The sequence below is a fragment of the Protopterus annectens genome, chromosome 5.part1 (genome assembly GCF_019279795.1).
Source record: "Protopterus annectens isolate FY-2018-M chromosome 5.part1, PAN1.0, whole genome shotgun sequence".
Taxonomy (NCBI): Eukaryota; Metazoa; Chordata; order Ceratodontiformes; family Protopteridae; genus Protopterus; species Protopterus annectens.
Genome location: NC_056736.1, coordinates 571493356 through 571519690, shown reverse-complemented (window position 1 = coordinate 571519690; position 26335 = coordinate 571493356). Strand labels below are relative to the sequence as shown.

The following is a 26335-nucleotide window of genomic DNA, read 5'->3' as shown; positions in this document are numbered from 1 at the left end:
AAATATATGGCCCACCTTGGCTGTGTATTCAAAAGGGAATCCAGTTGGCAACTTTGTAATGAACTATTGTGACTGTAATATATGTGATGAATAGTCAGTAAAGATTGTTTTTAGTACATATAAGGTATTTGAATGATACATTCATCCTATGGAATGATTCCCTCAGTAAATTGGAGGAAATTGTTGACTATATTAATAACAACAAAGAATTTTTAAAATTCACTCACAATAGTGACAAAAATAAAACTGCATATTTGGATGTTGATTTAAGGAAAGATTATGAGAACAGGAAATTTTGGTGTAGTATTTATCATAAAACAATATATTCAAACACCTTACTGCATTATGGAAAATATGCACCCTAAACATCAAAAGCAGTAGTGAAGGATCAGTTAGTACGTTTAGTGAAGATGGTCTCAGATTTCACCGTAGTAACTATTTAATGTGACAAATTAGCTGAAATGCTTTGGAACAGAGGTTATCCTGTTGATTTTGTTACAGAGTTAAAATATGAAATTTTGGCAAAAAGAAAAAAATGGTTTCTATATACCACTCATCAAAGTTAAGGGTAATAATATTCCCCAATATATGAATACAGAGAACATGTCAATTCTAAGGAAGACATATATCTTAGTAGAAATAACAGATATTTTGTAACTATTTTTTCATTGGATAGTCATGACATTATGAGTTTATTATATAAGAACTGGGCAAAATTCTCTAACAATAGAGATTTGAATAAAAAAAGGGGTGAGAAAACATGCATTGTTTATAGGAGAACAAAGTCGCTTAAAATTATTTAAAAAATAATAAATCTTTGAGGAGCAGGGTCAATACAGGGAGAAGTAGAGGTATGTTCAAATGTGGGTGCTGCTCACTGTGTGCATATATTTTGGTAAAGGATTGTTTTCAAATTAGAAATGTGACATATAATCTAACATGGAAATACTCGTGTGACAAAAAGAATGTAATTTACTTGGCACAGTGCAAAGATAGTCCAGCATTTTATATGGGAATGACATCAACAAAATTGAAAGAACCAACTTATGAGCATATGGTGGACATTTGTAAGCGTAAGGTAACAAATGCCTTATATAAACACATAGATAAAGAAAATATACAAAGATTTGTATTTTAGTCATTGAACACATTCAAAAAGATTTGCAGGGTGTAGTAGTGGAAGAGCATTTAAGTAACTGTGAATTAAAAAGGCAACTTAGAATGCAGGCTACTAGCTTCCCTGGGCACAGTGATGCATGTTCTACTAACTCTGTCTTAAAATAAAAAAATTACATATTGCAGTTAGTTAATCAATCAGATTTTATGACTGGGTAATTTAATCATGTGTTTTTTTTTTTTTTTTTTTTTTAGTATTTTTAAGTGTGCTGTTTTAATAATTCTTGGTTCTGATGAAGTTCCCGAATTGTGGAATGAAAGCACTCAACTGTTGATTAATAAAAGATCATGTCGACTGGTATCACTGTGTTCTGTGCATCAAGTGTTTGCTTTGTTTATCAGTTTGTCATGTTGCTTGCTACTGTTTTTTGTGGTTCTGTTAGATCTTAGAATACTTTCTGCTACTTTATGAATATGACATTCTGTATGGTTACTGTTATTCTCTTTAAGGATCTACATCCAAAATCCCAGTCTCTCCTTGTTTCTTGAGCTTCCCCCCTGTTACAGCTTCATCCCTTTCTACTTCAAATCATAGCTTTCTTCCTGTGCTATATATAGGAGTTTTAACTATGTAGTTCTGAAATACAGCTTCAAATCAGGTAATCCCAAACCACCTTATTCTTTTGGAAGGCTCAACTTATCCCATTTGACTCTGGCCCTCTTACCCTCCCAGATAAAAATCTTTCAACTTTTTATTAACTGCTATCCACAACTTCTCCTCTGGTATATGCCTAACCTGTGTATAAAACTAAAGGGACTAAAAACATTTTCACTGCTTGTATCTTGCTATCCATATTCATAAAACAGAGCTTCCAATTTCTCTTTCTTTGCATTCGCAGGTTCACAGGTTAATACTAGGTAATCAGACAGCTGACAATTACACCCCTCACTAATAACAAGACAGTGACCAACGGTAAGAATCAAGCCTTGTACCTTGGGTCCTGGAGGTAAACACTTTAACCATTATGCCAACCCCTAAAGTATAGAAAGGAATCTACATACAGGGAAGAGATTCAAAACTCACTTATTAGAGGTGTCAGGTTTGAACCCATGCCTCTAAGGACCGACTGCAACCTTCATGCAGTACCTTAGACTACTCGCCCATCCTGACAACAATTTATTTAGTCTCTTCCCACATATTCTTAGCTGCCATTAGAGAATCCTTTTTAATCTATATTCCTACTGCTTCATGTTGTCATGCATCCATAAATACGGGTCTTGTTGAACCACTTTGCTTGTGGGTACATAGTTTACAATTATTGCCTTTGTTTAATCTTCATTAATTTTGTATCCTGAAAAGACTTGAAATAGTCTCAGATTGTTCAAGAACACAGAAATGTCTTTTTCTGGTTTTATCAGGTATAAAATAATATCATCTTCAAATAAAGCCAACTTTTCTTGATTACCATACCAATTATACCCTTGAATTTCTGAGTCTCTTATTTTCTTTGCCAATGATACTAAATATAATGCAAATAAAAAGGGGAAAGAGGATAACCTTGCCTGGTTTTCAGTTCAAACAGAACTTATCAGAGGACCCCCCCCAACTTTAATTTTCACCCCTGATACCTCATATATCTTCCTAATCAACCTTACAATTTTATCAGGGAATGCAAATGCATCCGTTGCCTACTCATAAACTCCCAACTGGCTCACTGACGGAACCCACACTGTAAAAGTTGCAGACTCCAAATCTGACCTCAAAGCAGCGACAAGTGGAGTACCACAGGGTTCCGTCCTGGGACCTCTCCTGTTTTTGTATCTACTTCTCTGAAGTACGGGCTAACACAGAAGACCTCTGGCTAACGAAGTTCGAAGATGACTGCAAACTAGGAGCCATAGTCAAGTCCCCAAATGATGTGGACATCCTACAGAAGGGCCTTGTTGACACAGATGCCTGGTGTCAGAGCCATGGCCTCAAGCTCAATGCCAAAAAGTGCAGTGTCATCCCCTTTGGTAAAAACTCTGTACCCATAAACTACCACATAGGCAATAATCTACTTAACACCGAATGTGTGATAAGAGACCTTGGGACCCAGGTGGACAGTAGATTCTCTTTTGATAGTCACATCGCCACAGTAGTCAGGAAGTCCTTCCAAGTGGCACACCTCATCATAAAAGGGTTCTCATCCAGGAAAAAAGAGGTCATTGTTCCCCTCTACTTGACACTCATTAGACCCATTATAGAGTACAACGCCCCTTTTGGAACATACCTCACAAGACATCTGCCTCAGCTGGAAAGGCCACAGAAGTACCTCACAAAGAGGATTACTGGACTCAAACAAATGCCCTACACTGACCGCCTCAAAAACTCCAGCTTTACTCCATAGCATACCGCCTACTCCGAGGTGATCTCTGCCTAACATATAAAGCTATGTCAAACTCAGAGCTGTTGGACATGCTACACCTAAAGAAATCCCAATCCCTCCGAGCTACATGCTCTAGGGGCCTAAACCTTGTCACTGCAATAAACAGGACATGCTGGAGGGATAGAGTCCTGTCCCAGAGACTTCCCATACTCTGGAACAGGCTACCCATCTATGTCAAGCAAAGTTCTTCATTAGCACTCTTGAAGAAAAATCTTAATGAGTGGATGGGTAATAGGAAATACACCCTGGGGATCACTTCTGTGTCTCTGCTTGACAGTGGCACAGGAAAATAACTTTCTTGGGTGGTGTAAGCCAGGGAATCTTGCTGGCTAGGCTTACAAAGGCCCTTGGGCCAATAGCCTAGTACCTACCTATGAACCTATGAACCAATCTAATAAACTGTCCCTTAACAAGACTTTTTTCCTGGGACAAAGGATGCATACTACTTCTACAACCTAGATAACTGTTCGAGAAAGTGGGTTTTTGATAAACAGAGGAAAATCCATTTTCTTCTCTCTGGTGATGTCCAGATAATTGATGCTTTTTTTGTCCATTTGGTAAGTGAATTTTAAGAAAGGGGTAGTAGTATTCAAATACTCTATGAACCCAGGAATTTCCTCTATGTCCCCCACCCAGAGGGCAAAGATGTCATCCAAATATCTGAGATATAATGAAAACTTCTCCTCAAAAGGGGAAACAAAAATGAAGATTCTCTCCCAACTAAGCGTCACCAAGTTGGCATAAACAGGGGCACAAGCAGCCCCCATCGCAAGTCCCTTGGTTTGTTTGAAGATGTTACCCACAAATCAAATATATATGTTGTTGAGCACAATCTCCATACATTCCATAATAAGTCGGAGCTGTTCCCCATTAACTAAATCAGATGTCAGGACTGCTTCACTAAAAAGTTCCAATCCATCTCTCTGGGGGATACTAGAGAAAACATCTTTCACATCTATCGTTATAAAGATGACATCCTTGTTTCATTGGGAATCCTATCCAAAAAATCCTAAGAGTCCCTGACGATGTGGTTCCCCATTTTTTGAAAAGGTTTCAACAGCCTATCCACATAAAGAGCAAGGCGATGTGTTTTAGCCCCTGCTGCAGAGACAATGGGTCTAAAAGGAGGGTGCAGCAGGTCCTTCTGAATCTTAGGGATTACAAAGAAGGATAGAATTCTGGGGTTATTGTTCCACAAAAACTTGTAAATCTTGAGATCCATCCCACCCTGCAGCAACAGCAATTCATCCTCCAAAAATAGATCTATATTTACTGGTAGGAAACATGCACTTCATTCATAGAAGCTCTGGTGTAAGAATCACTATTTTCCAGAATCTTTAACATTTCTTCAGAGTATTCTTCACTTCTGAAAATGACTATCCCCTCCCTTGTCAGGTTTCATTATTCTAAGATAGGGATTCATCTTCAAGTTTTCTAAAGCATCAAGTTCTTCTTTGTTAGGGTTAAAGGGACTATAGTCCTTTTTCTCTGAAATATAAAACTGATAAATATTATGCTCACATATTTTGGAAACTGCCTCAGCTGTGGGATGGGGAACGGGCATTGCTGTACTCTTTTTCTTTAAAGTTAAATAATTAGAATATCTATCCTGTTCTACCCTTTCCACTTCCTTGTCCTTGTACTGGGTAGCAAAATTAATTTTTCTAATGAATAATTTAAATTCCATCATAGTGTCTACCAAATTTTGTACAAAAAGTAGGAATAAAGGTAAATCCTTTCTCAAAAATAGAAAAGTTCTAATCAGTGATGTACTTAGTGTAATTACAAATAGCAAATTTACTTTTTTAAGAACCATAGGGATACTACTGGGATGGTGGCTACCATAAATGGGGGTTCAATTCTTCCTCCACCACCCTTTGTAGCCCCCCTCCCTTGCTTGTAGGAAGAATTCTGCTGCTTCTGTACATGCCTCCCCATCCCCCCCGAGGGGGCCCACCTACACTGAAGGATCTCTCTGGCAGGGATTGGGTCCTTTTGGCAATTCTTTCGGACTTCCGGGGGGCAGGAACTCTAAAGGGTCTTCCAAATCAAAGACCTCCTGTACATCATTGGGACATATGAACACCAATATGACATATCTAATAAAAATCATAACAATGCTTTGTATAGACATTCTGCCTGTTGTAGTAGCTTTAAGCAATTTTTGTTCACTACATTGGAAAGTTTTCCTGTTGATGCTAGAGGAGGTGGGTGGAAAGACAAGTTGGAATTAAAAGAGCTGAGTTGGCAAATTAAACTAGATGCAACCCATTTCCCTCGAATTAACGACTACATATCCCTGGTGCCATTATTAAAAGTCAGGGCAGAGAAATATTAGTCAGCCTAAGCACACACAAATGCATTACTGTTTATGCTGGAAGTTCCACTATTGTTGGACATTAATATACATATGTTCATAGATTAGTACTAGGCTAGCTGCCCTTGTAGGTCATTTTAAGCCTAGCCAATTACCCCATGTGAGACTCAAACCCTGCAACTTGTGTCTGTAACACCTTAACCATTATGCCAATCTCCCAAGCCACCTACATATTTATTTGTCACTTTCTGAATTGCTAGTTTTTATTCCTGTTGATGTCCACCTCTCAAATTCAGTCTCTGCTTCATTTCCAACATACTCCTGGTACTTCTAGTCAACTCTTGCATTTTTTTCTGTTGCTCAAGCATTTTCCATTGAAACATTGGACAAGTTTCTCTGTGATCTTTATTACCAGATGAACAAAAAGCAGAATCTCCTTCTGTTTCATAACTCACATTTTGTTAGACAAACTTTTGTATTTCCTCCTTAGTATGCTCGGCATTAAAAAAATATTTGTCCCTCCACGAAAGAATACTCTGTAAAACAGCTGGGTACAGCAACTTGAATCACACACCTGCTTCTCGACATTCCCGATTAGTGGAATAAATTTACTTCTCTTCTGACTGGTGTACAGTCAGTAATCATTTTTCACAAACATTCTACTGTCTCCCAGTTTTAGTACTTTGCTCTTCTGCCACAGCTTTGTCAGAATCAACTCCTGAATGGCTGCAGAATTCTTCCCAGTCAGTATTTTTTCCTCACCTTTTGTGATTGATTTTCTTTCAGGTTCTCTGAACTTTTTTTTTTTTGCTGGCATCCAGGCAGTGCACTTACTGGCCAGTTACTGAAATTTACCCCAAAATACATATTTACTGGTTCTCTCTTCAGAGTTTCAGTTTTCACACCGGGGGAGCTGAAATTAAGCTGTTACTCAATGTGCAGCCAACTTGGAAGTCAGGAACCAAGCCAGAGTGTCCTCTTTCCCTTTGTTATTTGCATTACATTTAAAGCTACTGGCAAAGAAAATAAGGGACTCAGAAATTCAAGAAAATAATTGGTATGGGGTTCGAGAAAAGTTGGCTTTATTTGCAGATAATATTATTTTGTACCAGATGGAAGCAGAAAAGGACATCTCAGTGTTGTGTAATATTCTTTTTTCAAAACAGGTTTATTGTTTTAACACATAAGAGAAATATCATAGTGTTGTGTAATATTCTGAGACAGTTCCAGGTTTTTTGGGGATATACATTTAATGAAGATAAAATAAAGGCTTTGGCTATAAACTATGTACCCACACATAAACTAGCCCAGCAATACCCATATTTATGGGGACATGATAAAATGAAGTATTTAGGAGTATGAATTAAAAAGGATTCTGTTATGGCAAGCTAAGGATAAGTGGAAAGAGACTAAACAAAAGTAATACAAAAACTAATAAACTGCAAGTTCTTGCCTTTGGATATGAATGGCAAGATAAAGCAGTAAAAATATGTTTAGTCCCTTTAGTTTTATACACAGGTCAGGTATATTTTTATCAAACAGAGAAGAAGTTGTGGACAGTAATTAGTAAAGTGTTGAAGGATTTTATTTGGGAGGGGAAGAGGGCAAGAATCAAGTCGGATAAGCTGATCCTGTCAAAAGAACAAGGAGGTTTAGGACTATCTGATTTGAAGGGGTATTTTAGAGCTACACAGTTAAGGCTTTTATACATAAACAGAAAGAGGTAACAAAGCAGGAAGGTAATTTAAGAAATAATGAAAGAATGGGATTTTGGACGCAGATCTTTAAGGAGAATAACAACACTAGGATACATTATATCCCTAAATGTGAACAAATACCTATTCATATCAAAAATCCTTACTCTTCCTTCTTCATTCACTTCTTGACTTCTATCAATTTCTCTCCCCTGGCTTTCTCTCTAAACATACCATAAACCTGTTTTTCTCTCACTTCATATTGCCATTCCTGTTTGTATCATAGTAACTTCCTGTTAGTTTCGCTATAAACTGGTTAAATGCCTCAAAATATTAAAATCATTGTCATATAACTTGTATCTATTCTTAACCAAAGTTTTCATTTTATGTTTAATTTGGTATAATTATTTAAACTCTAGTTGTTTTTTGTACTATTTTTAAAGTTTACAAAATTATTGTTCTTAAAATGTTTTGTAAAACTTTGGAGCTTTTCTCTCCAGGCCTCTGCTGAAAATGGGCTCCTACCCAGTTGGACTTTCCCAGTAATGAAATGTCAGTAAGTACATAATAACAGTTGTTGTTGTTGTTGTGTCTTTCTGCTTTTCCCGGTTAAGGGTCTCCACAGCGGAACTCCGGTCCGCTAATGATTGGCAGTAGATTTTTACGTACCGAGTTGCCAGCTCTGACGCACAACCTTCAACGAAGGTACGCCCATTCACGCATGTCCCCACACAGAAGACACTTTCGCTGAGAATCGAACGGCACAACGTCTTAAGGTGAGGCGACAACGCTACCGCAGCACCACCACCGCAGTAATAAAGAATATTATATTCATAAAGTAGCAGAAAGTATACTAAGAACTAAGCCAGTACGGGAATGGAGAAAGGAAATTCTGTGGATAGGGATGACTGCAATTAAGGGTACAGAGAATAGACAAGAGGGGGCTGGAATTTACTGGAGGAAGTGGGCAAAAGAACCATGGTATCGAGAACAAAAAAAAAATACAGAGGGAAAGGTAATAGAATGTAAAGAGGCAAAAAAGACATATGGACTGCAGGCTAGTGATTGCTTCCATATCAGGGATTGATATCAGAGTGTAGAGAAAGGGATAGGGGAAACCTAAATGAATGACCTGTACTGGTTGAGTTTTAATTGAATCTAAAACAGAAGCTGCTATTAAAAGAGGGTTAATTAGCAGGGCATATAACATGTTGCAAAATAACTACAGGAATCAATCAGAAGAGATCAGAAAAGATTGGGAAGAGGTTAGATATGCAATTCACAAAGAAACAATGAGAGGACATATGTATGCAACAAAGTCTACAGGATTTAAGACTTTTGCCTGGAAGAGTTTGCATAGATACTTTTACACCCCAAGCACACACCAAAGAATTTTTCCTCAGGTAGATGGCAAATGTTGGGAGGTGTGATTGAGAATGAAAGAGGTAATTGGGAACATATGTTTTGGGAGTATAATGAGTTGGCAGACTTTAAAAATTCCCTACAGAGTACTGTGTTAGGAATACTGGTTGAGCAGATGAGTGTAACCACGGAAATTATTTTTTTTTAGCTGGGATACTGGATCTGAATTACCTAAACATAAACTCATTAAGTTTAATTCTGGTGGCTGCCAAAAAAACAATTACTAGAAAATGGAAATCAAACTCTAAACCAACTATACTTGAAGTAGTGAGTATAGTAACGGAGATAGAATAACAGGAGGTGAGATATTTAGAAAAGGGTAAAAGTAAATTACATAGAAAAAATGGAAACAATATTTGTGATGTACAATGTTTGTAAATGTAAACTTGTTAATATGGTTTGATTACATTTATATAAACGTAAGTTTGCCTGTGTCACAAGTGACAATTCAATAAAAGTGTTTTAAATATAAAAAAATATATATTAACAGTTTAAATCATATTATTAAAACAAGGAATCTGCTGAAATATCTGTCTTTCACCACTGCAGCAATAATGCGTCTAGAAGAGATTCATCTGTCCATAAAAATGCATTTTAAATTGACTGGGTGTTGTGAATTTAAGCATGTTTTTTGTTAACTAATACAAACAAATCAAATGTGGCAGTTATATTTTTGTATAATGCTAGGATTAGTATAACTGACTAACTATGGGAAAAGAAGGGTAGAATTTTACTAAAATACTGCGTAAGGGTATTCTTTCACAATAGAGTCAGTCTAGTCCATATTTTCTGGATATGCAGTTTATTTGATGAAGTTACATCAAGGTATTCAGAAATTATCTCTAGGTAATATAACTATTGCAGGAAACTTTAATGATGTATTAGGCACAGTTTATAACAGGTTAGATAAAGGAGACAGGAATGGCCAAGGCTTATGAGCTGAATTTGCAGCACTATAAATATCTAGTAAAGATGGGATACATACATTTACATCTTAAATATAACAGCACATCAGATTAAACTGTCTTTTTAGAGTTGTATTCTTTGTTGAGAAATGTGGGTATAATACAATTTATCTTAGGTGTCTTCTGATCAAGCTCTGATTTATATTTATATATATATATATATATATATATATATATATATATATATATATATATACATTCCTGAGGGGAAAAATCATGTATTAGAATAAATAGTGCAATTTTTTAAATAGCAACAAGTAATTCAGGAAATATAAAAGCCTGGAAGCCTCAGATACAAAAATAATGGACATTTAAAATTTATATAATTTACTATCCAGTACAACAAAAACTGAAAGTTGAAATAAAATAAATGACTAACTCCATTCCATATTACAGAAAAACTGGTGGGTTTAAGCACTGATATATGTACACAACAATGAAAAAGAATAAAAAGAATAAGAACATTGCGAAATGCACAACACTTCTTCCTTGCTAGAATTTTATATTTAAATGCAGAGAAAAACAGATTTTTGCCAATATGGTAGACAATAAGCTTTACATTTTTCATGAAGAAGTGTGAATTCCACATTAACAAAATATAACAAATATATTTTAGAATATTTAAGGAGATATTTCAGAATAAAACAAAAGAAAATAAAAGGGGTAATGACTTTCCTAAAGTTTGATAGAACACAACTTAATGAAGTTTCACTTTTTCATTTAAAATTAGAGAAGGTGGAATCATTACACATGTTTTTTCCCTTTAAATAAGATCCCTGGGTTACACTTAGTTCCAAATGAATCTTGCTCTCCTCTATATTTGCCCCACTTCTGCTGAAGTTGATTTAATGTCTCTATCCACTGAAGATTGGAGGACTACATTTATTTCTGTAGCTAAAATAGTATTAATACCAAAGCCAGACAAAAATCTAGTCAAAAGGAAAACTGTTGTCTTGTATCTTTACAGAATTCAGAACATAAAATCTGTGCTAAATATGTTAATAATTACATACTTCCACAATTGCCAAGGTTTATACATCCCCACTCAGATTCTGTTTTTACCAGGTAGAAACAATAACTAAGCACATTTGACATGCTATTTTGTCATGTGTTCAAAATAATAGACTTAAATGTAAACTCAGATATAACCTTGTTTGGGTCAGTGGAAGCACATTAGCCATTCAACAAAATAGGGTGACTTTACATTAAAGCTTCATAATAATGCCTCTATTACTTACGATTCCTGTCATTTTGCTCCACTCGGTACTACCTTACAATAAATGGCTGCTGCTCCCCTCCAGACTGGTAAATCAATGGAGTTAGATGAAGCTGTTTTTAAGCCAACATTCTTTTAGAATTGAATCCAGTTCTCATTGTCATTCAGGATCATAAAAAATAAACTTGATTATTATTATAACATTAACTCTGTCTAATATACAGGCTACACTAATGTTGTTTTATTTTTTATTTGTTTATTTATTTATTTATTTTTGGCTAGGAAATAAATTCCAGTTTATTATTGGGAATATAATTAATCCCCACAAAACAAAAAATAAGAATGATTAAAAAAGGAAAAACATGGGAAAGGGGTAGGGATAATGTCAAAACTGAAATATTTGGGCTGAAAATATTCTGCAGACATACTCCAAAGACTTCAAGATCAGGTTTCATGGATGTATAATAAGAGGTTTGCTTTATTTAGCATGGAACTGGCACTATCTGTACCTGTTAATAAAGCAAAGAATTACCTTATTAAAAACTAAGTTAATTTAAAACTAGGCATTTTTTGTAAAACGTAATATGGATGAACCCTGTACACAATGGCTACTTCATTAAGGGAACAAACACATCAACAAAATACATACACTGACTAGTCTACTCATTGTAACACACATATACACACACACACACACACACACACACACACACACACACACACACACACACACACACACACATGCACGCATGCACACGTGCACCTACAACATCAAAAACATATGCACGTGTGCACAAGTGCATATGCATGCGTGCAAGCAAGCACACGCACACAGATACATATAAATCAAACACCATTCCATATCCACATCACACACACACATACACATACACACACACAACTTGTAAATGGGTGTTCCTTTGTTGAAGGTTGTGTGTTAGGCCCGGCAAGCCAGCACGTAAAAATCTACTGCCAATCATTAGTGGATCGGAGTTCCGCTGTGGCGACCCCTAACCGGGAAAAGCCGAAAGAAACAAACTCACTCACTCAGTCACGCAACACTATACACAAGCACACTCACAGCACCCTTTCAATCAGACAAAAAACCCTCTAATGCATGCACGCCATCTCTCAAGCCTGCACCACAGACACACACACACACACACACACACACACACACACACACACACACACACACACACGTGCACACACACACATACACACACACACACACACACACACACACACACACACACACACACACACACACACATACATACACACACTCTCAGCCAGTCCAACTCCTTCAAACAAACTGAAACAGTTTCTCTGTAGGACAGAATTCACCTACCTGAAAGCATCCACACTTATACTCACAGTGTAACTGAACAGGTATACTTGGTCAGCACAAATAGATTCATAGGTGACTACTAGTCACCAAAGTGTGCCAGCATGTAATGGACTTCAATGACCGCAAGATATGTGACAAACTGACACCCAAAATATACTGCTGCCTTTATTTTATATATATGTATATATATATATATATATATATATATATATATATATATATATATATAAATATATATATATATATATATATATAGGTCTTCTTCATATGACCTAAATTTCATTTGACTGAAATTCATTTAACTGAAACCAAAACACTGAAAGTTCAAAAGACTGAAAACTCATTTGACTGAAACTCATAACACTGACACATTAAAGTAAAAGGTACATGCCCTTTTTCCCCACTGTAGTGCGATCCTGGAGTTAGTATATATAGTTGGGGGGGGGGTGAAGCCCCCCACATACTTTATACATTTTAAACCATACACATGGATATTTATAACTGCAATGACTAACTCTTTGCAGAAAATAATATTTACCTAAACTATGTGGGGGGCAAAGCCCCCCACACCCCCCCAACTATATATACTAACTCCAGGTTTGCACTACAGTGGGGAAAAGGGCATATACCTTTTAATTTAATGTGTCAGTGTTATGAGTTTCAGTGAAATGAGTTTTCAGTCTTTTGAACTTTCAGTGTTTTGGTATCAGTCAAATGAATTTCAGTCAAATGAAATTTAGGTCATATGAAGTAGACCCATATATATATATATATATATATATATATATATATATATATATATATATATATATACATATATATATATATATCGTGCTAAAGGCAATCATATACAGTCATAAGGCAGTCCTGTAATGTCTTTGAGGTGTGGGAGAAAACTCGAGAAGTACTACACAAAACGCATTCCAAATGAGAACTAAACCAAAGAACCAACAGCTTGTACAGCAGTACCAAAAAAAATGCTTGCACCACGGTTAGCCTTCCAAAATTCAAATAAAACTCATTGCTGATTGACACCAGGGAACCGGTTATTTTAATGCTGCTGCTGCTGAATCATAATTTACTAATTAATATTCATTACTTACAGCAACAAGTCTCCAGGCCTCACAAATGATTGCATACTGGATCCGATTTAAAACAAAGCCATCAATTTCTTTGTTCAGTTTGACTGGAGTCTGTCCAATCTCCTTCATTAACGTATATGTTATGTCCACAGTGGAAGGGTCAGTTTCTTCATGAGGAACCAGTTCAACCAGTGGCACAAAATAAGGTGGATTTACCTGTGAAAACAGACAAACGGGTATTTATAATGTTTGTTTCAAAAGAGAAACTAAATGGTCTAATTGTCTAAATTGTCAAATTATTTATCCAAATTAAATTTTTTTTACAAAACACGTAATATTTATTCCACAAACTAAAAAAGTTGAGGAAAATATTATCAAACTATTTCAATTATAATAAGCTAATAAAGTCATTTAAATTAAATGGAAAACACGAAGATTAAAGTTGTAGAGTTATCCTTAATGCACCAGTCATTACTCAGTGCAGGCTGTCATTTAAATTCAGTTGTTCAAATTTGTAATTATTACTATTCCTTAAAATGATTTAAAGAACACATTAATAATGCATGCAAATATACAAAGAAAACTCTGCATTAGCAAAACAAGCATACAAAGCAGAGAACAACAAATTATAAGTAAGATAAAAGGATGGATTTTAAAAGGTCTCTTAAACACAACCAGTGTAAAAGCCTCCCATAATCACTGAATGAGGGCAGGTGTGACACCTGGAAACAGAAAGCATGATGGTCCTATAAGAACCTAGGTGCATCCTATAAATCCCAAGTAGCCTTAGAGCAGCAGATGTCAATGTATTAATTGCTCTGTATGGAACCAGAAGTTCTTAAAGTTAAGAGGGACCCAGACTGTGCAGAGTTAAGTACACGAACACTAGAACTTTACAGATCATCCATGACTGAACTTGAAGCTACTGCAGACTTCACAGAATAGTGCAGTATGTTATTAATAAGAAGTACAGCTAGTAGCTGGGCCACAGAATTCTGCATGAGCTGCAGATGGACCGTCTGCTTCAGAGTTAGAGGGCAGTAATTACAACTAATCAATCCAAGAGAAGACTAAAGCATGTATTACCATAGAGAGTTCCTGTGATGGAAGTACAGAGGTCTATAAGCAGATATAACGTTCAACATTTTCAACAATGCTTAACACATTGCAGAGCTTAAAAATACTTCTCCCTTTCTAAATATGTACTATGAATATACAAGACTAAGATTTGAGTAAGCAAAATTCCAATGGACTTGCACAAATAAAAAAGTTTTTCAGTTTTAGTTTAATTTTAAAACTCCACAAGGTATTTACGGTGTGTGCCTTGATTTTATGTAAACTCCTGAGCCATCCATCTCTAGCATTCTGTTACAACTGAACATTTCACAGTGGCTGTCTTGTTGGAGGTAGTATGCAGTTTGACAGCAAATGCTGAGGTTAACAGCTGTCCCTAAAGTATCTATACCCAGTTTCCTTGTGCAAGTGTTTAGAGAAGGCCTTTTGAAACTCAGTGAGACATTCCAGGCCTTCTAACTCAGGTAGGAGCCTGTTCCATAATGCCAGGCCTAGTTAGGAAAATGCACATTCTCCAGTAGCTGATTTATATGGTGGTCTGCTTCATGTGACAGCTTTATCCTGGGTACTTCTTACGGAGGAAACCTGGTCTTGGATGGATAGTATCCATATGAAAGTTAAGAGTTAGCCACTGTTGACTATTCTGTAAATAAGACTACATAGGAAATAAGTTGACCTCTTAATGACTGGAATCCATTTTTAGACGTTGTAGGATGTTACATTGGTGAGATCTGTTGTCGGCAAAAGAGGGCAAATCTGATAATTTTATTTTGTGTGATCTGAAGTCTTTTGAGAATTTTATGCAGAGTAAAAGGTAATCAGAGGAATGCTGTATTCCGATTTAGGGAGAAGAACATTTTTGGTTAGGGGAAAGCAAGCTGAATGACAGATTAAGTGAGAGATGCTTTAGCAAACTTTAAGCTGAGATAGAACTGTGTTAGTTATTTTGTCTGAATGGTGTGAATAATTTAAAGAAGGATTGAAGTTAAGTCCAAGATATTTGTATTCAGAAACAAGAGGAATTATGTTGTGCTTATCAGCAATGTTAATAAGAGGTAGATGACAGCATTTTTGAGATGTTCAAGTAGCATAAGGTTAGCTTTATGTGGTTAATTAGAAGGTGATTACAATCAGCCCAGTTGTACATCTTCCCTCTACCACAAAACTCCAACAAGCAACTTGTCTAATAGGCATGAAGCCTAACACAGGAATTAAACTACTTCAATTTCTACATATAAAACCCCTGTTAATAAGAGGTAGATGACAGCATTTTTGAGATGTTCAAGTAGCATAAGGTTAGCTTTATGTGGTTAATTAGAAGGTGATTACAATCAGCCCAGTTGTACATCTTCCCTCTACCACAAAACTCCAACAAGCAACTTGTCTAATAGGCATGAAGCCTAACACAGGAATCAAAGTACTTCAATTTCTACATATAAAACCCCTGCACTAAGTTTTTCTGTTCCTTCTTTTCTATTCCTCCACTCACTTCTTCTCCTTCTCTTCCTACTTACTCGATACAAATGACACCCAACCTACGTCCTTTTCCCTGTTATGTTTTCTTTATCTAAAACAGTGTTATTCTGCCATGTAACCCAAAGCACTACCTCTGCAAGCCAAGCATTCTTTATCAACATAAATAACCTGACATTAAGTAACCTGTAGTAGTGTGATGCTGAATGTTATCATCTGTAATGTTGAAAACTGTAACTGCATATATAAATATTATACTTTGTTTTGCATATCATATTAACTTCATAATTTGTTTTGCTTCTGCACATGAGTTGTGGCTGAAAAGGGTCCTAGAACCATCTCATCTACTCAATCAAAAAGTAAAATTATAAACAAAGAAAGAAACTCTGTGTGAAGCTCAGTCTGATATAAGAAAACCAGTTCTGCTCCACTTCTCCAAAGCAACTAAGAAGCTGATTTGATCTCCCCAACTTGCTAGCAAAGCATCACTTGTCAGGACTTGCAGCAGGGTCTGCTGCAGGGAGTGATGATCTATAAAGAGATCAATAAGGATAGAGCCCAACAATAAGGATAAGACACCACAGGCGATATGTGAGCGAGTGAGTGAATGATGACTCAGTAACTACTGATACTGTACTTTCTATAGCAACACAAACATTCTCAGGTGTGTGAATGATGCTGGAAATGCTTTGGCTCCTGACAAATACAGGAGATAGTGGGGGTCCAAGCCTAACCTCTTCATTACACCCTCACTTAGGATGCTGCAGACATTACTTGATGGGCACTCTGCAGCAGGAATGGTTGATACTGAAGATTACCCAGATCTGTCTTAATAAAGGCAATCCTTAGAGAGGGGATCAGAAAGGCCATCTCCCACTTTCTGCAACCACTGGAGCACCCAAGCCAAGGATAGTATGAGGGAGTTTCTCAACAGGGATGCCAATAGCCTCTCACCTAGATAAAGGAACAGAGAGATCCTTCTCCTGCAAGGCCTCCATTGTCATTACTAGCACTTTGGTCATCACTCTAATTACAAGGGATAAGCTAAACACTAAAATGGTGTCTATCACAACTCTCAACTGTACATATTTTTGCAGAATGTCAAGATTTTTGCCTCATATTTTTGGTCCATTTTTCAAAGAATTGTGTTTTTTCTGGCAAATTAGTGGCAAATCATTAAAGACTGAAGTTAGAAAATAATGACAGACATTTAAGTTTCAGACTTCGGTAAAACCTGTTATTCTATCAACTTTCTAAGTCTGTAAGAGCAATATTTAAAAACTGCCCCTATTTTTGGGCCTTTGTCCCACTTTTACTTGTGGTTTTGTCCGGATTTCTTGCTCTAAGAGGTTGAGAGGTATGGTGTCCATCCAGAACAAATGATACATAGCATTTGTGATGCCATCTTTTGTAAGTGTGTTTAGTGAATAACAATAGCTTTAAGGATGATGATGATGATGATGATGACTCCAGCAGGTAAGTATTCCAGGTCCTCATATAGGGACAGATTTAAATATTTATTTATTTGACATTTTTTACTGTGGTGGTCCAACTGGGCTTAGTAACCCCTTTTCAGCGGAGGCCCATGGAAAAAAGCTCCACATATAATAGAAATACAATAAATGCAATATTACATGAAAACCAACATTGAGTATATACATGTAGGTGTGGCATACAACCCTTTCTGCACACACATCATCTTAGGTTTACTGGTAAGTACTAGAATAGCTGCCTTTGTAGGCCATTTAAGCTTAGGCATTTTCCCTTTTGGTGCTTGAATTAACCTCTCCAGTGTGCTGTTAGATTGGCCTTACCCATCCCATGGCTGATAATTATATATTACCCCTAATGAGAATAACTGGGACCACATCATAAATCATTTGAATGGACACAAGCATGAGAAAAAGCATTTAGAAGCTGCTTCTATGCCCAAACAGTACAGGCTCAGTTCTGGGGTAAATGCTCTAATACCCATCCACACATCCAAGGTGTACTTGAATATTGACAGGAATGAGCTTTGTTTTATGTGGATGGGGAGTCTTTGAGATATACATGTCCCTCCAAACCATTCTGTTGATATTGCAGAAGAGGTTTAGATCACATGATTGAGTACTTATGATGCTATCTGACTTGAGTTGCAGAAGGTCCATCAACATTGGGTCAGAGGATGTCTTGTATGCCAGACACAGGTCAGCTCTTAGCGGTCTGTAGGATACTAAGAATAGTGAGAAGGCTTTCAGGCAATCCATCTAGGATATATTGTTTAGGCCTTGTATTCCGTTATTACGGTATCTCTATGGGCACTCCACTTGTTGCATGTGTCTAAACAGATGCATGTCAAAGAGGGCATTACATTCAATTATTGGTCTAGTGAGAGCTGAGTAAAGGCAGACAATGACATCTTTAGATTTACTTGCAATCCCTTTGTTTATAAGCTGCAGAATATAGAAGGGCTGTCTTACAACAGTGGACACATTTGGAACATAAGTTTCCAAATCCCAAACAGCTGGGTCAGCTCTCTGGGGTATATTATTAATGTGGCAATTCTTCAGTCAATTACTGGCTGACTGCATTGGACTTCCCAGTAAATAACGTCATTCTGTTAGGGAGGTGAACTTGAACTGGAGAGACAAACAGCAACAGTATAAAAAAAAAATGGGCCTAACATCTGTTGATCACCGCTAGACTGGATGAACAGAGACAGGTGAAAGGTCCCTACTGGATGTTATCCTCACAACTGAAAGTGGAAAGAATGGCTGGCTTTTTAAGAAACTATCATCACTGGTCTTTCAAACTCAGAAGAAGGTCCCCACCGATATGAGTGAGTGGCCACACCTAGAAGGAATGCAAAAAAAATCCTATTTAAATCTGAGTCTGTTGGCTGGGATCTAGTCCTAAGAGAAAAAAAAAAAAACATTGAAGCTTCTTCTTGGAATTCTTTCATCAACTCAAGATACTTTGTTTTTTTGGGAGTTAGAAGGCTAAAGGGGCGCACACACTCTTGGATGGTCTGTTTGTTGAGGCAGAAGATGGAAGAAAGGCATCAGGCACAGGTAAAACAGAACAGTTTAAAAAACTGCCTCTCTATCAAGAATTTATATCACTCCTGTTTAACGTGAATTCTTCAAACTCAGTAGTAGTTGAAAATGAAGGAGCAGATTAAACTGAATGGGATGAAAAGGATGCTCACATGTTCTTTGGCTGGTGGACAATGACCTCTGAGGATGTATTTGTCTTCTTGAATGTAAAGACTTAGATGTTTGGCTATAGGTGAGTATACACTGAAAGTAAAGTATATATAAATAGAAGCGGGGCCTTAATTCTCTTTTACATGACTTTAAATCCCACAGCAGGGGTCTGTATGCAAATGTTGTTAATGGTTAATTATTTTAACCATACTTATTAAGATAAGCGTGCAAGGGTTCTTAAATAAGACCATGTTATGACTATTCTTACTGATAAATCACAAGCAGTGGTCCATAAAAACTACATATAGAAGGCGATATTGTATATGGAGAGTATTTCAGCCTTCTGTTTATTTCATGCAGTCCAAAATCAAGCTATCTTACGCATGCTTAAAAGACAGACCTTCTTATGTGAGTATCAAACAATTATAAATTAGAATTCAAGGTAAATTAAACATGGGAATAAGTAATATTGTAATTATCATAATTACCAGGTTAGGCCTGTAGACCACCAAAAGTGTTTGTAACAGATATGTTAGGTGGGGTTTAGCTACTTTTTTTACCAGTGAAAAGCATTAATGAAGTGACTGTATATTTACAGTGTGATGCACATTGGAGTTTGGGCTAGACATTGTTATTAGTTCCTTGAAATACAACAATTAAGAATTCTTGGCACAGGACTATGCCACAAAATAGTGATGAAATTAAAAGCTCTGTTAGGTTTGCCTAGAAAGCTGTTAAAGTGCTCTGCATAACTGCTGTTGTGTCATTTCATGTTCACCTTCCTCCCTTAGTGCTAACTTCGCCTATACGGCTATACAATGTTTTGCAGGACACACAATGTTTTGTATTAGCACGGTCATTCCTTTCTTTAGGTCTAGACACCTAGATTAGTGTTAAATTTGTTTAGTGACTATAAGATGCTTAGCATGACTTGTTTGAAGTATTTAATACCTGAAAATTATGCTATTCAGAGTTAGCTAAACAGGGACACTTACTTGAAATTAAGAGTAATATTTAGAGTGGCTCCAATTTTAAGGCCCTCTGATCAGTTAAGAAAGTTTAAATGCTTTAATTATCGGCTCTTTTTCTGAAAATATATATTATTTAAAGTTAACTAAAGAGGAGGAATGAGTGCATATTATAAAATGAGTCTTACAGAATAAAAATTAATTATATTTACTTAAAAAGGCATCAGCAGTTCAAGTCCACTCTTATCTTATGTAAACTGAGTAACTGTGACATTAAGACTAGAAGTTATGAGGTTGTTTCAGTTTCAGTAATACTCCATCCCTTCATATGTATCAGACAATGTAAAATATGGTACTTTATTTCCATTAAATTATGGCAGTAGCAATTAGAAACAGAGTCTGATAAGTACCTCTTGTTTGGAAAATGTTATGGATATTTTAAGATATTATCTGTCATTTTCACATTACACCATTACTGAAAAAAAAAACTTAAGATTTTTTTTTTTTGGAGATAGATGCAGTCTTTAAAAAGCTAGACTGCAGTCATTGGATAGTGCACACAGATAAATATTTTAATAAGTTTGAATATAGTTAAAATATTTAGTTATATGTGTCATTAGTTGGAGAAAATGCATCTTGGATAACTAAGTAGTCTTATGTTTTCAGAGTGCAATGCCATATTCCTAGAACAGCTAAAACAATAAATGTGCATTTCACAGTTTTAGTCCTTTTACACTCTATACAAAGAAACATATATATATATATATATATATATATATATATATATAAAACATTTTTTTTAATCCGTGTTGTAAATAGCCCATAGCTGTGAGTGAACACAGGTGGGCTTACCTCTGGGTATGTTTATGTACTATACAGAGGCTCTTGGAGAGTCTTCACTGACAGACCATTAGCATGATGAATGAGACTTGGATGGCACACTTATGGGAAAGATGAGTGGGTAGACATCATACCTGAAAAACCTGCCGCTGCATGTGTGCTGTGCCTTAAATTTTCATACTCCAAAATGATAATGGACACAGCTTGATAGTAACTATAGAAGATGAAGCAAAAAGTGTACTGCAAAGCAGAGAATTACATTTTTGATGGTAAATGTTTCATCTCCTGTGGATTACATTAATAGGCATTTTTGGCAAAAGTGTTTCTTTTTCCACTTGTAGGAGGAGTATTGGTGTGCAGTGGGCTGGTATTATGACTAAACGCTATTTAACACTTTGTGATATACAAACCTGGGAGGATGATTATCATGGACGGGAAAACATGTAACCAAAACATACTTGTGTGGCCTACCTTTGGAGATTCATACTGCAAAATATGAAGACTAATCATCACTTTGGAAATGGAAGGCTAGGCATCTTAAGATCCTCACAGATCAATACCCTAGTAAGTACCTATGAACCTTATTGCTTTCTTAGTTGTTTTCAGAAATGCAAAAACTAGGTATGCCTGATTCCTACGTTTGTGCAAACAACTGCTGCTAAACTGAAATGTTAACCAATGATAATCAGTAGGCACTTTGCTTGACAACTGAAAGTGTCTTTTCATCTTAAAAATGTTTGAAGCATTCCTGAGTGTACCACCTTCAAAGGAGACATTAAACTGAGGACTCGTCTGCTTGAGTTGGTGGTAGCTCTGGGTAATTTAAAAAGATCCCATGGAACTTACTAAAAAAGGCAGGGGAGTTTCCCTGATGTCTGGCCAAATTTCCACTACTAAGTAGGAATACATACTCGGGTCTCCTCTGAAAAGAAGTCATAGACCTGGTGGGACTATCTTGGTCAACAAAGGCATACACAAATACAATAGATAAATGATACATTTCATTATATTTTAAAAGTAGAAATCAAGTTTGACTGCTACAGAACAGAAAGAGGTAGGTTAGTATGAACATATGTTAAGACACTTTCTCAAATATGTTATTTCCAATTCAGAAGAAGCTATGTACAATCACACTTATACCTAACACCTCAGTTCTACAAACAATCCATCTATAAATTGCTGCTGTTTTTACACATTATTTCTTTTTGTTTGTCTAGTTCTTCTCTTCTTTACCAGCATTCATACCAGAATTCTGTCTTCTTCCACAAACATTATTCCACTTGTCCTACAGAAAGATGTCCTTATATGAGGACATTTTTTTCTACACAGCAAACATCCAAAATTACTTTTTCAGAGCACTGGGATTTTCTTCCCCATTTCGCCCACCTTTCTGTAGCAGGTGCAAGAAGCATTCAAACCATTAGTTATGTCCCATGACCCACTCTTCCTTTGGCCCACTAATATGGTTTGCACCGTGGAGGGGAGGACCTGGAAGCAGAGTCCTCACTTTCTATGGATTAGGTGGTTAAATCGAGGTAGACTTGATGCTGTGTATCCTTGGTTACCACTGAGATTTTTTTCTTAGGCACTAGGTCTATAACTCTTTGTATGTTAAGCATCAGTTACAGCGCAATGTCTATTACATCAAGCCCAAGCTGGTTCACATCTCCACATGCTGATCAGCTACAGAGCAAGTGATCTTTGGCTACTGTGCTTAGGCATCCCTCTTGCACATGAAGCTCATTCCCGGACATCTCCAGGGAGGTGCTCTTTCAGATTGTGCACATGAAGCTCACTACCAGGGGTCTACAGAGGGTCGTCTTTCAAGACAGATATGGAAAACAGGCAACAGTCTGCTGATCTGCACATTCTTTCTGATCTTAAAAATGTTTTTTGCCACTGTAGTAATACAAGCTAAGCAAAGTGGAAGCTAGTGAAGAGGGTCTTCTTGTGCTAAAATACATCTCTTGTGAGATGTGATACTTCCTTCTTTAATAACTTGCATTACCAAAAAAATGGGAAAATGAAAAACTGAGTCTAAGATTTTTTTTTTTTTGCAATATTCCACATTATTTCTGTTTCATCTGAATTTGTGTAAGGTAACCCTAATGAATCAGTTGTAAAAGCATACTCCCGTGCAGCATGGGTAATGCCCAAACTGCTGGTATGAGTATCACATAGAGCATTTAGCACTTATCTCCTTTTCACAAACATATTTATAAGAAGTTTCAGGGGGAAAAAACATGAGGGAGACAGGAAAAGTAAACTGGGAACATTAATTAAGTTTTTATCCCTAGCAAAAATCAACCAGTGATCCTATCAAAGATGTATAGCATGCAATTCATGGAGACAGAACAACACACAGTGCCTGGGACTACAAATTTCTCTAAATAAAGGACAGAACAAGTTTTACCTCAGGCAGCCACTGCTGATGAAAATCTTTCAGAAGGACACTGCTTATGACACATATTCTTACCTGTGACTTGAGTCAAGAGATTCTTGGTCAGCAGAGGCAGAACCAGCTAAAATCATCCTATTCACCTCAGTTCTTCATGGCAAAAACCTGCTTTTGAAATTAGGCAATCTCAGTGGTGTGATATAATGTATCCAGGCCTAACACTTTTCATAGTTCACGTTTCATTTGCTGTAAATGATGCCCAAAGGTGGAGTAAGAAATAAACCAAAATTTGTGAGCCAACATGTACAAATTATGTTAAAGCTGACAGTATTTTGGACACCTTAAAGGCACAAAAGGCCAAGTCAAATTAAATAAAAATGGAGGAAATTTAACTTGTACAAATGGTAAATGCATCCAAAGTACTTGCATCCATGTTATATTACTATCAGCCCAATGAAATGGTTAAAGGATGAGAGTTTATGCTCTGCATCTTTAATTATCTGCTTATGGCATACGTCATACCATAAGCATTAATTATTCTTGGGGGGGGGGGGCAGCACATCAGACTGGTGCACAAATCCAACATTTCTGGCAACAGCCTCGACATTTTACAGCAAAGATTTTCACTCCTAATTGTCTGTATCACCACATCAATGGATTTATGTGCTTTGTGGACAAGTATGTAATACCACGTTTATGTTCCACGAAAATGCATATCAAGTTTTTGTCTTCTTTGTTGAACACAACAGCAGTACTTTATACACTACTTCTACTTTATTCTGTAAAATGAATCCTCATGCCTTCAAATAGTAAGTTTACTAATAGGGTTCCTAAATTCAAATTGCATTTTAAGTGCTTCTTATCAAGGGTACTATATAAAACTTTTACCACATGAACCCAGGCAGAAGGCATATGTGTACTTCATTATTAAAAGATTTTAGTGCATTTCTGGAAAATCGATACACCACAACTAGTGTTCTAAAACTTTTCATACATTGTGCAACTTTATCTTCTCTTCAAGAAGCACTTTTTAGCACCTTGGTTTTACTGCATAGTACAAATGGGGGGGGGGGGGTTACTTTTTGTTTCATAACGACCTTACTCATTTCCTGTTAACAATTCATTATTACTTGCACATTTCAAAACACGGCACCGCCCAGCTCTGTGTCTTCAGCAGTCATGTAACTCATGCTTTGCTGGGATACTGCAAGCACAGAATGACACAAACACTGAGTCATCACTACCAACACAATCCAATTTCCATTTTATCTACAAAGCCTTTGACTGTTCCCATTTACTTCTGATGATGTTTAACCACATTTTAGTGTGTTCTCTTTTAGTGGTCTGATTAACACATTTATGTAGAGAGAGATGAATGTTTCACACATGCTAGAAAACAATGGTTGAAGTGCTACTTCCTTGATAGCTTGGAGAAATTTGTAAGGATGCTCTGCTCTGCTGTTTCATTGCTTAACATGTTAATTAACTCTGCAGTCCATGGTTAGGATTCGGGAATGATGCATTACTCAGTGCAGTCTGTGCGATGCAATGCAACATAGGTGCTCCGAAAGCATCACTGTGTAACACTGGCTGCCTTGGTGATACATATCGAATCATACTCCCCCCAAAGACACTTAACCTGAGGCAACCACTAAACATATCCTTTAAAGTTTTGGTCAATTCATCTACAGCCAGTCCATATAGTCAAAATCAGAAATCAAACAAAACTGCCACAACAAGCTGCAATTGTTACTTTATACTACACATTTTTCAGTGAAAATCTAATGTAATCTAATGTATCTGCTTCTGCAGGGGCAGAGACAAGCATAACTCTCAATGAATCGGAGACAAATCTCAACAGAAGCAGGGACAAATCCAGAAATAATCAAGGGCAATCAGGGACACTTAAAATATTAGTACCCTTAACTTGAGACATTGACAGAATAACAGAATGTGAATTAATATACAATTTCTGAAATAAAAGAAATATATAAATCTAATTATTGTCCTTGTTTATTAAGTTTAATTTCCAACATTTTCTCTAAAAGTCACCAGTTTTAGTAGAGATTAGGAGGGACAGAGCTAAAATTTTGAGTCAAAATCAGGGATGCCCTTGAAAATCAGGGACAGCTGAGATGTGTGGAGACAAGCCCCTGGGGTACTCCCTACTCACATTATTTAAATATTTAAAATGGCCTAATGGTTAAGGTGTTGGCCTTATAAACACAAGGTGTAGGGTTTGAGTTTTACAAGGGATAATTGGCTAGGCTTAAAATGGCTCGCAAGGTCAGTTAGCCTAGTACTAATCTATAAACCTATAAAACGCTGAAGTCACACAAACTCAGGGGTAAGGAAGAATTTGGGTTTCAAGCAAAACTAAGTTGTTCTTTCTTGAGTTTGTGCAATATCAACAGAAGACTATAAGGGTGGCAGCCTGGCTTCCCCCTATAACAAATAACATTTTCCTTCTTCTTCTTGTCTTTCAGCTTTTCCCGGTTAGGGGTCGCCACAGTGGAACTCCAGTCCGCTAATGATTGGCAGTAGAGTTTTACGTGCTGGCTTGCTGGGCCTAACGCACAACCTTCCACGAAGGGACGCCCATTCACGGATGTCGCCACACAGAAGACGCTCTAACTGAGGATCGAATGGACAACGTCTAACTGTGAGGCGACAACGCTACCACAGCACCACCACCGCAGTACAAATAACATTTTCCTACTAGAACAAATTTATTCCTCTTTATTTGCTTGCAAATTTAGGAAGATAGGCTTTTGTGAACTCTCTTTCAGTGATTAGGAATTG

The 26335-nt window shown here is 36.7% G+C and overlaps 1 protein-coding gene across 1 annotated transcript in view; it reads right to left on the bottom strand.

The window, feature by feature from the left end:
* Positions 1-26335, bottom strand: part of CRYL1 (crystallin lambda 1) — a 1333661-nt gene that overhangs the window by 363760 nt on the left and 943566 nt on the right. The window contains exon 5 of the mRNA XM_044073192.1: positions 13614-13808. Within this exon, the coding sequence (XP_043929127.1) occupies positions 13614-13808 (195 nt within the window). The remainder of the gene's footprint in view (positions 1-13613; positions 13809-26335) is intronic.